Below are 12,992 nucleotides of genomic sequence, written 5' to 3'. Positions count from 1 at the left end.
CGGAGTTTTGCTCTTGTTGCCCAGGCTGGAGTGCAATGGCGCGATCTCGGCTCACTGCAGCCTCTGCCTCCGGGGCTCAAGCGTTTCTCCTGCCTCAGCCTCCAGAGTAGCTGGGATTACAGGTGTGCACCACCAAGGCCAGCTAATTTTTGTATCACAGGCCTGAGCCTATATTACCCGGCCAGCCCATGTCTGTATTACCTGTATTACCCGGCCAGCCCATATCTGTTCTTTTTTTTTTTTTTTTTTTTTGAGACGGAGTCTTGCTCTGTCGCCCAGGCTGGAGTGCAGTGGCCGGATCTCAGCTCTCTACGCCATTGTCCTGCCTCAGCCTCCCGAGTAGCTGGGACTACAGGCGCCCGCCACCTCACCCGGCTAGTTTTTTGTATTTTTTAGTAGAGACGGGGTTTCACCGTATTAGCCAGGCTGGTCTCGATCTCCTGACCTTGTGATCCACCCGTCTCGGCCTCCCAAAGTGCTGGGATTACAGGCTTGAGCCACCGCGCCCGGCCCATATCTGTTCTTTAAAGTTGTTTTGTTTTCCTTACCCTCATACTCTTCTTGCTGCTTATTGTGCCTTATTGCTGCCTATTGTGCAATTTCTTCCCTCTCGTATTTTACTAAACTTCATCTGAAGAAGCCTTAGTAGCCAGATAAACAAGCTTGTTTGGGCTAAAAAATCAATCTCTATGTGAGAGTTTGTTGGATTCTCTTCTGAGTAAAGGATATGCGTTTTATTGTATGGACTTTGTATCATCTATTTTGGCTTTTCCTCCAGGCCTTTTTTTTTTTTTTTTTTTTTTAACTTCCTGGTTCTAGATATAACTGATACTCTGATACAACCTGGGTAAATGTGGTCTTGAGTAGTAAATTATCTGTGAAGCTTCTCTGAACTTTGCCGCATAAATGAGCCTGCTCTTATTGTAAAGTAAATCTTACTCTAATCTGTATGTGAGTCAGTGGGAAAGAACTGAGCCTTCTAATGGCTTTTGTTGTTAACTGAGATTAGTTCTCTAGATTTTAGTGATTTCGTTTTGAACACCATGCAAGTATGTGGTTCTTGGTTTATTTGGTCACTTGTAATCTCTTTAAAATTTTATTTTAAATTAGGAAATATTTTAGAAAGACAAGAAAGTCACACACTATGAGATTAAACAGATATTAACATTTTGCCCCATTTTCATCAGACTGCATGCTTTTTTGGGGGGGAATAAAATGTCACAGATACCAGTAAAGCCCATTTCCATCTCTTCCCACCCCACCCGTAGAAGTAACTTCTGTCTTCAGGTAGGTGCGTAATTATTTATTTTCATTCCTATGTATAGTTTAAAAGTCTAGTTGCATGTTAGTAACCACAAACATCACATACCAATATTCTGTGCATTTTTACATTAATTTTTTTTTTACATTTTTACATTAATGGCATTAATTTTTGCATTTTTACATTAATGGCAATTATTTTTGACCTTCCGCAAGTGGCTCTTTTCAGTGTCTCTTGTTGGAAAACTTGGCTCAACTTGAGTTTACTGATTATTTGCTTCTTACTGTCTTTAGCTATTATAAAACTGTTCCACCAAGGCAACAATTATTGCTATTTTAATGGTGAAATCAGTTTTATTAGGCAAAAGTGACTCAGGCTTCAGACTGATTGGCATTTGGAATTGTCACACTGGAGATTTTCTTTTACTAAAATCTCAGGACATTGGCAATCAGGAAAAACCCCTCTTGAGTCTTACTGTAGTAAATGTAAGATATGTTCCTGAGTGACTGTAGTAAAGATTCATTCAGGAAAATGTTATCTCCGATTTCGCCTCCCTAGCTCATAGGAAACTTCCATTGTAAAGTTGTTACCAGGTGTCAAGCTGCCTCTTTGGTACAGCCCTTACTTAGTATTTGACTCAGTTGAAGTACAGTCTATATAGGAGGCCAACAAGACTTAACCCTGGGTTTGAAACAAAGCAAGGATACACTAACATTGTATTCTTTAATAACATCAAGTAGAAAAATTGAAAATGAGCTTGTTATCAATGTACTTTTATATGCCAACCTTGTTTTACTTCTGTTTTAAACTTGGAAACTGAAGATTTTAATGCTGAAATTTCTTTGAATTATTACCTGTTTTTTCGATAGTGGAACACACAGCTAATATTTACTATCATGAAGGTGTCAAAGGTGAGAAATCATGTACTACATCATCAGGTCAGCACTACTGTTGGGAAGAGCAGCATCACAAAGAGCAGTGTTATACTGCGTTGTAGTCAGCACATACACTTATGTCCAAACAGATATTTGAAATTACCTTCTTGGGGTAGTACACGTATGCTGATATCCAAAGTGCCATATAATACAATACATTGTTTTTAAACTTCGTATCATTCTGATCAGAAGCTTTATAAACTGTTAGGTGAGTGCTGTTAGATGATATGAGAGTACAGTTTAACCTGTGTGTGTATGTGTATGTCTTAACATCTGTTAAGTGATGACTACATATGAGGCACTAAGTGCTAAAACAGACACTTTCCGTAGATTATCCCATTATTGGTCAACTTTTAAATCAGTGCATCTCTAATATGAGGTAGGATACTGACCAATTTTTAAAATTTGAATGGATTTCTATTTTTAAGATAAGTACCTTTGTTCCTTTGGTTCCTCCCTCCCACCCTTCCAGAAATGGTAGTATCCTGGAAAAAAAAATTAGTAGCAATTCAAGAAACAGCTTAATTCATTAGTGTAAACAGGTGAGTTTCCCTTAAACACAGGAGGAGTTGGAACTTGTAATTGGATGTTGTGCATGGTGCCTTTCCAAAATGCACAAATACTTTCTCTCAAATGGTTGCAATAGTAATGCGCAGTGTGATTTGGCATGTATAATGTTGTACAGGTATCTTGATATTGGTGGATTAACTGCTTGGCTACTGTGAAATTCACTGTAGATGTTGATGGGTGAAAGTGTGGTTGCCTAGATAATGATTAAGACCAGTGACTAAACCATGGTTATTATTTTGCTGGCATACGCTTCAAACTCAGAAAGGTTTTTATTCATTTTACCCATTGGAGCATGCCCCAGTAAGTTCTTCATTTCTTTTGTGTTTCTAAATCTTTTTTTTTTTTTTTTTTTTTGAGACGGAGTCTCGCTCTGTCTCTCAGGCTGGACTGCAGTGGCTGGATCTCAGCTCACTGCAAGCTCCGCCTCCTGGGTTTACGCCATTCTCCTGCCTCAGCCTCCCGAGTAGCTGGGACTACAGGTGCCTGCCACCTCGCCCGGCTAGTTTTTTGTATTTTTTAGTAAAGACGGGGTTTCACCGTGTTAGCCAGGATGGTCTCGATCTCCTGACCTCGTGATCCGCCCGTCTCAGCCTCCTAAAGTGCTGGGATTACAGGCTTGAGCCACTGCACCCGGCCTGATTTTTTTTTTTTTAAGATACAGTCTTGCTTTTGTCACCCAGACTGGAGTGCAATGGCGCGATTTCGGCTCACTGCAACCTCTGCCTCCCGGGTTCAAGCGATTCTCCTGCCTCAGCCTCCCGAGTAGCTGGGATTACAGGTGCCCGCCACCACGCCCAGCTAATTTTTGTATTTATAGTAGAGATGGGGTTTCACCATGTTGGCCAGGCTGGTCTTGAACCCCTGATCTCGTGATCCGCCCGCCTCGGCCTCCCAAAGTGCTGGGATTACAGGCGTGAGCCACCGTGCCCGGCAACTTATGTTGCGGAATTTTTAAGTCAACTTCTGAATAGGCCAAGAATTCTTTTTGTTTTTTTGTTCAACTGTAGTGCTAAAAATGGCCAGTTGGACACACAGGTTTTAGTATTGTTTAGGTATGTTTTGGTGAAATAAACAGTGTGAAGGAATATTGCCACTTTAAAGATAAGCCATTCACGGCCGGGCGCGGTGGCTCAAGCCTGTAATCCCAGCACTTTGGGAGGCCGAGACGGGTGGATCACGAGGTCAGGAGATCGAGACCATCCTGGCTAACACGGTGAAACCCCATCTCTACTAAAAAATACAAAAAACTAGCCGGGCGAGGTGGTGGGCGCCTGTAGTCCCAGCTACTCAGGAGGCTGAGGCAGGAGAATGGCGTAAACCCGGGAGGTGGAGCTTGCAGTGAGCTGAGATCCGGCCACTGCACCCCAGCCTGGGCGACAGAGCAAGACTCCGTCTCAAAAAAAAAAAAAGATAAGCCATTCATGAAGTGACATCTTTGTTTTGAATCACGAAGATTTATGAGAAGCATTTTTTTTTTTTTGTGAGCCAAGATATTTTCACTTTATGTGTTAGATATTTTGAATAGCTCGTTGTAGACTTTGTAACTTACTCTCTCTCATTTAGGTCAGGTAATTTTAGTTGCCAGCTAATCATGTTTAAATATATATTGGTTGTTAATAAAATGATTACTCATATATAGATTTTTCATGCAGATATCATATTACTCTGATGTTCTTAGTTTTGTGGTATGTTCAGTTGTCTAAGAGCATTGTTGACCTGCACACAGATTTTGTTTGGTCTATACAATGTTTCTGAAAACTTTAATTAGTTACCATTAATAAAAAATTGAGATATTGCACATGAAATCTGAATTTATAGTTTTTTCTAAAAAAATTGGAAGATCAGGCTGTGTGCGGTGACTCATGCCTGTAATCCCAGCACTTTGGGAGGCCGAGGGGGGCGGATCGCCTTAGGTAGGGAGTTTAAGACCAGCCTGACCAACATGGAGAAACCCCGTCTCTACTAAAAATACAAAAATTACCCGGGCATGGTGGCACATGCCTGTAATCCCAGCTACTGGGGAGGCTGAGGCAGGAGAATCGCTGGAACCTGGGAGGCAGAGGTTGCGGTGAGCCGAGATCGCGCCACTGCCCTCCAGCCTGGGCAACAAGAGCGAAACTCCGTCTCAAAAAAAAAAAAAAAAATGGAAGATCTGTCAGCACTAAACCTGCGAGTCACCATAGCAATAATTCATTGGCTGCAATAAATGGCTACCATCTCCTCCTTTTAAGGGGTTGTGCACAGCTTCCACATGGCTTGCTGTACTTACCTGCTTCTGGAGGCATTTCTTTGTGATTTAGGGCATCTGTGTTTTTGTTATTTTAGATTTAGAACATTCAGATATCTGGAAATGAATTTGAAGTTGTATTTAAAACAGCAAAATAAATGCATATAGGCAAGGTTATGACTAAATTGAAAAATGCACAAGTGGCCAGGCGCGGTGGCTCACGCCTGTAATCTTAGCACTTTGGGAGGCTGAGGTAGGTGGATCACGAGGTCAGGAGTTCGAGACCAGCCTGACCAACATGGTGAAACCCCATCTCTACTGAAAATACAAAAATTAGATGGGCATGGTGGCATACACCTGTAATCCCAGCTACTCAGGAGGCTGAGGCAGGAGAATTGCTTGAACCCAGGAGGCAGAGGTTGCAGTGAGCCAAGATAGCATCATTGCACTCCAGCCTGAGTGAGAGAGCGAGACTCCATCTCAAAAACAACAACAACAACAAAAAATGCACAAGAGTTTTAAACAAGCAATTCACAGTGGAAAAACTTAATGAAACACACACACACATATGTCTATGAGAAAAGATGCATAGTAACCAATGTTATTAGTAATCAGGGAAATTCTGATTAAACCAATGGGCTGTCATTAAAAATTTTTTTATTTTTTTATTTTTGAGACAGAGTTGTGCTCTTGTTTCCCAGGCTGGAGTGCAATGGCTCAATCTCAGCTGAGTGCAACCTCCACTGCCCGGGTTCAAGTGATTCTCCTGCTTCAGGCTTCCAAGTAGCTGGGATTGCAGGCATGCGCCACATGCCTGGCTAATTTTGTATTTCTTTTTTTTTTTTTTTTTCCGAGACGGAGTCTTGCTCTGTCACCCAGGCTGGAGTACAGTGGCGCGACCTCGGCTCACTGCGAGCTCCGCCTCACAGGTTCACGCCATTCTCCTACCTTAGCCTCCTGAGTAGCTGGGACTACAGGCGCCCACCACCACACCCGGCTGATTTTTTGTATTTTTAGTAGAGACAGGGTTTCACCATGTTAGCCAAGATGGTCTCAATCTCCTGACCTCGTGATCCGCCAACCTCGGCCTCCCAAAGTGCTGGGAATACAGGCGTGAGACACCGTGCCCAGCCTTTTTTTTTTTTTTTTTAGTAGAGACGGGGTTTCACCATGTTGGTCAGGGTGGTGGTGAATTCCTGACCTGAAGTAATATACCTGCCTTAGCCTCCCAAAGTGCTTCGATTACAGGTGTGAGCCACTGTGCCTGGCCAGGACTATCATTTAATACCCATTAGATTGTCAAAAATATTAAAGTTTTTCAGAACATGCTGAAAGTGGGATTTCTTTATTCTTTGCTCATGGGAATGTCAACTGACACCAGTCTAGAGGATAGTTTGGCAGTTCTTGGTAAAGTTGAAGATTTATGTCCAACAATCCAGAAAGTCCACTATTTGGTTTCTTTCCCTGGAAAAATTCTCTCACGTGTGCACAGGAAAACATGGACCAAGATGCTCGTTTGTTTGTTTGTTTATTTATTTTTGAGACAGAGTCTCGCTGTGTTGCCCAGGCTGGAGTGCAGTGGCACGATCTCCGCTCACTGCAAGCTCCGCCTCCCAGGTTCACGCCATTCTCCTGCCTCAGCCTCCTGAGTAGCTGGGACTACAGGCGCCCGCCACCATGCCCTGCTAAATTTTTGTATTTTTAGTAGAGACGGGGTTTCACCGTGTTAGCCAGGATGGTCTTGATCTCCTGACCTTGTGATCCACCTGCCTCGGCCTCCCAAAGTGCAGGGATTACAGGCATGAGCCACCATGCCCAGCGACAAAACCTTAAAAGTTGATTTAATTTGGGTGGTGGGTCATTAGTATGTATTACGTCTGAAATGTCTCTTTGGGAAAATAAAATTAAAAGATTTTTAAATTTAAAAAATTTCAATTCAATTTTAGATTTACATTTAAATCTAAATAAAAAAATTAAAGAGTATTTTATGAAGTTTTGTTTTGTTTCGTTTTTGAGACAAAGTCATGCTCTGTTGCCCAGGCTGGAGTGCAGCGGCATGATCTCGACTCACTGCAACTTCTGCCTCCTGGATTCAAGTGATTCTAGTGTGTTAACCTCCCAAGTAGCTGGGAGTACAAGCGTGTGCCACCATGCTCGGCTAAGTTTTTTTTTTTTTTTTTTTTTTTTGAGACTGAGTCTCGCTCTGTTGCCCAGGCTGAAGTGCAGTGGCGCTATCTCGGCTCATTGCAGGCTCCACCTCCCGGGTTCACGCCATTCTCCTGCCTCAGCCTCCCCAGCAACTGGTACTACAGGGGCCCGCCACCATGCCCAGCTAATTTTTTGTATTTTTACTAGAGACGGGGTTTCACCATTTTAGCCAGGATGGTCTCGATCTCCTGATCTCATGATCCGCCTGCCTCGGCCTCCCAAAGCGCTGGGATTACAGGTGTGAGCCACCACGCCCGGCCTTAATTTTTGTATTTTTTAGTAGAGATGGGGTCTTAACTATGTCAGCCAGGCTGGCTTGAACTCCTGGCCTCAAGTGATCTGCCCGCCTGACCCTCTAAAAGTGCTAGGATTACAGGTGTGAGGCACCGCACTCGGTGGTGAGGGTTATCGTATAAAGTTTTAACATAAAGTTATGGTCTCAGCCTTCTTCCTCTATCCTCACAGAGGGCCTCATGGTGAGTTTGATATGCAGATTAAAATATATAATTATTGCAATATGTTTTTTTTTTTTTTTTTTTTGAGACGGAGTCTCGCTCTGTCGCCCAGGCTGGAGTGCAGTGGCCAGATCTCAGCTCACTGCAAGCTCCGCCTCCCGGGTTCCCGCCATTCTCCTGCCTCAGCCTCCCGAGTAGCTGGGACCACAGGCGCCGCCACCTCGCCCGGCTAATTTTTTGTGTTTTTAGTAGAGACGGGGTTTCGCCGTGTTAGCCAGGATGGTCTCGATCTCCTGACCTTGTGATCCGCCCGTCTCGGCCTCCCAAAGTGCTGGGATTACAGGCTTGAGCCACCGCGCCCGGCCGCAATATGTTTTAAGAAATGTTTCCTAATTAAGATTTTTATGAAATTGAAAGTGTTTATTTATTTATTTATTTATTTTTGAGATAGAGTCTCACTCTGTAATCCAGGCTGGAGTGCAGTGGTACGATTTCAGCCCACTGCAATCTCCACCTCCTGGGTTTAAGCAATTGTCGTGCCTCAGTTCCCTGAGTAGCTGGAATTACAGGCCTATGCCACCGTGCCTGGCTAATTTTTGTTATTTTTTTTTTTTTTGAGACGTAGCCTCACTCTGTTGCCCAGTCTGCAGTGCAATGGTGCGATCTCAGTCCATTGCCACCTCAACTCCTGGGTTCAAGTGATTCTCCTGCCTCTGCATCCTGAGTAGCTGGGATTACAGTTGTGTGCCACCAGGCCCGGATAATTTTTTTTTTTTTAGATGGAGTGTTTCTCTGTCACTCAGGTGGGAGTGCAATGGCACGATCTCGACTCACTGCAACCTCTGCCTCCTGAGTTCAAGCAATTCTCCTGCCTCAGCCTCCCGAGTAGCTGGGGTTACAGGCACCCGCCATGACGCATGGCAAATTTTTTGTATTTTTAGTAGAGACGGGGTTTCACCGTGTTAGCCAGGATGGTCTCGATCTCCTGACCTCACGATCCGCCTGCCTCGGCCTTCCGAAGTGCTGGGATTACAGGCGTGAGCCACTGTGCCCAGCCAACCCGGATAATTTTTATTAGAGATGGGGTTTCACCATATTGGCCAGGCTGATCTCAAACTCCTGACTTCAAGTGGTCCGCCTGCCTCAGCCTCCCAAAGTGCCAAGATTACAGGTGTGAGCCCCCAACCTACTTTTATTTTTTGAGACAGAGTCTCTGTTGTTCAGGTTGGAGGTCAGTGGTGTAATCATAGCTCACTGCAGCCTCGCTTGACCTCCTGGGCTTAAGGGATCCTCTTCCCTCAGCCTCTCCAGTAGTTAGGACTATAGGTGTGTACCATCACAGCCACCTAATTAAAAAAATTTTTTTTGTCTCTATGTTGCCCAAGCTGGTCTTGAATTTTTGACCTCAAGCAATACTCCTGCCTCAGCCTCCCAAAGTGTTGGGATTACAGGCATGAGCCACTGTGCCCAGCCCTTTAATAGTTTAAAATCAAGGTTTAAATAGAAAACATTGTTTTATGTGGCTCATTGGTTAGATGTAAGTGATGTGAAATACTTAAACATTCATTATTTAATATAATTTGGAAAATATGAGTTGTTTTGGATTATTAAAACTTCATTTATTTATACCATTGATGCATAAATTCTCAGTCTAGGTTTTAGCAAAGTCTGGATTTTAAAAAATTGACTCAGGCCAGGCGCGGTGGCTCAAGCCTGTAATCCCAGCACTTTGGGAGGCCGAGACGGGTGGATCACGAGGTCAGGAGATCGAGACCATCCTGGCGAACACCGTGAAACCCCGTCTCTACTAAAAAATACAAAAAACTAGCCGGGCGAGGTGGCGGGCGCCTGTAGTCCCAGCTACTCGGGAGGCTGAGGCAGGAGAATGGCGTAAACCTGGGAGGCGGAGCTTGCAGTGAGCTGAGATCCGGCCACTGCACTCCAGCCCGGGCTACAGAGCGAGACTCCGTCTCAAAAAAAAATAAATAAATAAAAATAAAAAATAAAAAATTGACTCTGATATTAGTCCAAGTCTGTTACTGTTATCATTGTTATTATTATTTGAGAGACACAGAGTCTTGCTCAGTTGCCCAGGATGGAGTGCAGCTGCACGATCACAGCTTATTGCAGCCTCAACCTCCTGGGCTCAAGCAGTCCTCCCACTTCAACTTCCCGAGTAGCTGGGACTATAGGCACACATGACAACACCTGGCCAATTTTTGTATTTTTTGTAGAGACAGGGTTTCGCCATGTTGTCCAGGCTGGTCTCAAACTCCTGGGCTCACGCGATCCTCTTTGCTTGGCCTCCCAAAGTGCTGGGATTACAGGTGTGCACCAACACACCTGGTCAAGTTGTATATACTGTTAATGTAGGCTGTTTCTGACACTGTTGGTTTTTCTTTTCCCCTTAGGTGAGGCAGGCAACTAATCAGATTGTGATGAATTGTGCTGATATTGATATTATTACAGCTTCATATGCACCAGAAGGAGATGAAGGTAAGAGCTGTTTTCCATTTTAATTTGCTGTCTGCATGTGCATATGTTGGGGGGTGGGTGTGTGTGTGTAAGTGAGAGAGAGAGACATTTTCAGGTTAAGATTTCAATGTTTGTTACTTTAGAAATGGGTAAATTCAGCTGGGTGAAGTGGTTCATGCCTGTAATCCCAGCAATTTGGGAGGCCGAGGCGAGCAAATCCTTGAGCCCATGAGTTTGAGACCAGCCTGGGCCACATGACAAAACAAAAACAAACAGACAAACAAACAGAAATATTAGCTAGGCATAGTGGGGTGTGCCTGTAGTCCCAGCTACTTGGGAGGCTGAGGTGGGAGGATCTATTGAGCCCCGGTGGCCGAGGCTGCAGGGAGCCATGATTGTACTACTGCACTCCAGCCTGTGCAACAGAGTGAGACCCTGACTCAAAAAAAGAAAAAGAAAAAAAAGAGGGGTAAATGTTTATGGGAAATATTGAATAGTATAACCTAACAGGATTGTGAAATAAAGTAAATGTCACAATTTATTTTATTTTTAAATTTATTTTTATTTTTTTTGAGACAGAGTCTTGCTCTGTCACCCATGCTGGAATGCAGTGGCGTGATCTCAGATCACTGCTATCTCCGCCTCCTGGGTTCAAGCAGTTCTCCCTGCCTCAGGCTCCTGAGTAGCTGGGATTACAGGTGCCTGCCACCATACCCAGCTAATTTTTGTATATTTAGTAGAGACAGAGTTTTGTCATGTTGGCCAGGCTGGTCTTGAACTCCTGACCTCAGGTGATCTGCCTGCCTCCCAAAGTGCTGGGATTACAGACGTGAGCCACCACACCCGGCCAAATGTCACAATTTAAATTCTATTTCCAAAATTAACTTATTTTGTGATATTAAGGAAATCACATTTTCATACATATAAAATGGATATAATATGCATAATAAAGCTGATGAGTTATTCGAAAAATTAAGTACTTTGAACATGAAAGTCTCCTTAAAGAGGCTTCGTTTTTATGTTTTTCTTGAAGTTTTTTTTTTCCTTTTTGTACTATAGTTTAAAATTGAGATAAGCATACTCATAATTGGGAGAAAAACATTTGCTTTATGAGACAATATGAAGATTAGACGCTAGATAATGGAGTTAGTTATAGGGGAAGAACATGTTAAAAAGAAACATGGTATAGAATGTGGAACTCCGTTAGTGTCTATAAAATGAGAACTATTTTAGACCTTATAATTTTAGTATGAAAGCAGTCCATTTTGACTGGAAATCTTATTCCCGTATAAGCTGCTTTTTAAATAGATACCAAGTTTGGCATAAACTCTTACAAGTACATCAGTATTGAAGCTGAATTGCTTTTTACTTGTTTTTTTTTTTTTTTTTTTTGAGACAATCTCGCTCTGTCACCCAGGCTGGGGCGCAGTGGCATGATCTCAACTACCACAACCTCTGTCTCCTGGTCTCAAGCCATCCTCCCACCTCACCTTCCCAAGCAGCTGATACTACAGGCGTGTACCACCGTGCCTGGCTAATATTCATATTTGTATTTTTTTGTAGATATGGGGTCTTACTATATTGCCCAGGCTGGTCTTGAACCCCTGGGCTCAAGGCATCTGACCCCTTCAGCCTCCCAGGTTGCTGGGATTACAGGCAAGAGCCACCACACCTGGTCGCCTTTTTAGTTTTGATTTCACCTAGACATTCCTTGTCAAAATGGTTTATTGGTTACTCTGAGACTTCTTTGATATAAAATAATTTACAGATTTGATCTTTTAACTTACATTTTATATTTTGATTTTCTCTCCTTTACATTATACTGAAAAGAAGTTTCATTTTAAGGCCTCATAACATTTATGATTTTTTCTTAAACTGTTTTGTCTATAGAAAGTCAAAGTAGTAGCAGTTGAACATACTATTCCCAAGAAGTACTTAAGTTCAATTGATTGTAAATTAGATCAAACTGCTGGGAAAACATTATTCAAATGGACTTGAGTGAGTGCCAGCTTTTGAAAAATTGTCTGGTAAATGAAAGAGTGATGAATTAATTTCTTTAACTGTGGAGAAAAATAGAAGTATTCTAGCCAGGTATATCAAATCAACAAGGCTTTCTTTGTTGCAGGTAGAGAATGTTTAAATTCGATGTATGGTTTTAAAGTGGTATGTAGATCGGTAGATCTAGTAATATAAATGTGCACCTTCCAGCTGGCATGGTTTCAGCTCAAGTTTGTTTTTTATCTTCCTGTACTAAAAATGTTGATAGAATTCAGGTGACTGAAAAGTTTTTTTTTTTTTTTTTGAGATGGAGTCTTGCTCTGTCACCCAACAATCTTGGCTTGCTGCAACTTTCGCCTCCTGAGTTTGAGCAATTCTCCTGCCTCATCCTCCTGATTAGCTGGGATTACAGGCATGTGCCACCACGCCCGGCTAATTTTCGTATTTTTAGTAGAGATGGAGTTTCACCATGTTGGTCAGGCTGGTCTTGAGCTCCTGGCCTTGTGATCCACCTGCCTCAGCCTCCCAAAGTGTTGGGATTACAGGTGTGAGCCTCTGTGCCCGACCTGACTGAAAAGTTTTGAATATGCATAACTGAATGGTGCTAAGCTCATAATGATTTGTATATCACGGAAGCCCAGTTAGTGTTCTTACTAAGAGAGTCAAGAGAGTGATGAAAACTTAATGGAAAAGAAGATTTGGAGAGAGATTCTGATAAAACATCAAATTATTTTAGATACATAATATGTATTCAATGCTGGGGCGGTGGCTCACACCTGTAATCCCAGCACTTTGGGAGGCTGTGGCAGGTGGATCATGAGGTCAGGAGTTCAAGACCAGCCTGGCCAAGATGGTGAAACTCC

General features: G+C 43.0%; 2 protein-coding genes across 6 annotated transcripts in view; one reads left to right on the top strand and one right to left on the bottom strand.

Moving 5' to 3' along the window:
* MRPL45 (mitochondrial ribosomal protein L45) overlaps window positions 1-12,992 on the bottom strand; it is a 390,432-nt gene that overhangs the window by 75,028 nt on the left and 302,412 nt on the right. The window lies entirely within an intron of this gene.
* The window catches only part of NPEPPS (aminopeptidase puromycin sensitive), a 109,134-nt gene that overhangs the window by 13,870 nt on the left and 82,272 nt on the right, over window positions 1-12,992 (top strand). For all 5 annotated transcript variants that reach the window (XR_007720101.1, XM_050762593.1, XM_050762591.1 and 2 more), the window contains one exon: window positions 10,068-10,152. Coding sequence is in view for 4 of the 5 variants with exons in the window: in XM_050762593.1 (XP_050618550.1) it covers window positions 10,068-10,152 (85 nt within the window). In the remaining variant the exon portion in view is untranslated. The remainder of the gene's footprint in view (window positions 1-10,067; window positions 10,153-12,992) is intronic.

Source organism: Macaca thibetana, chromosome 16 (assembly GCF_024542745.1).
Source record: "Macaca thibetana thibetana isolate TM-01 chromosome 16, ASM2454274v1, whole genome shotgun sequence".
In the NCBI taxonomy this organism is placed as follows: Eukaryota; Metazoa; Chordata; class Mammalia; order Primates; family Cercopithecidae; genus Macaca; species Macaca thibetana.
Note: the sequence above shows the minus strand (reverse complement) of the source record. Positions and strands in the feature narration are given on the sequence as shown.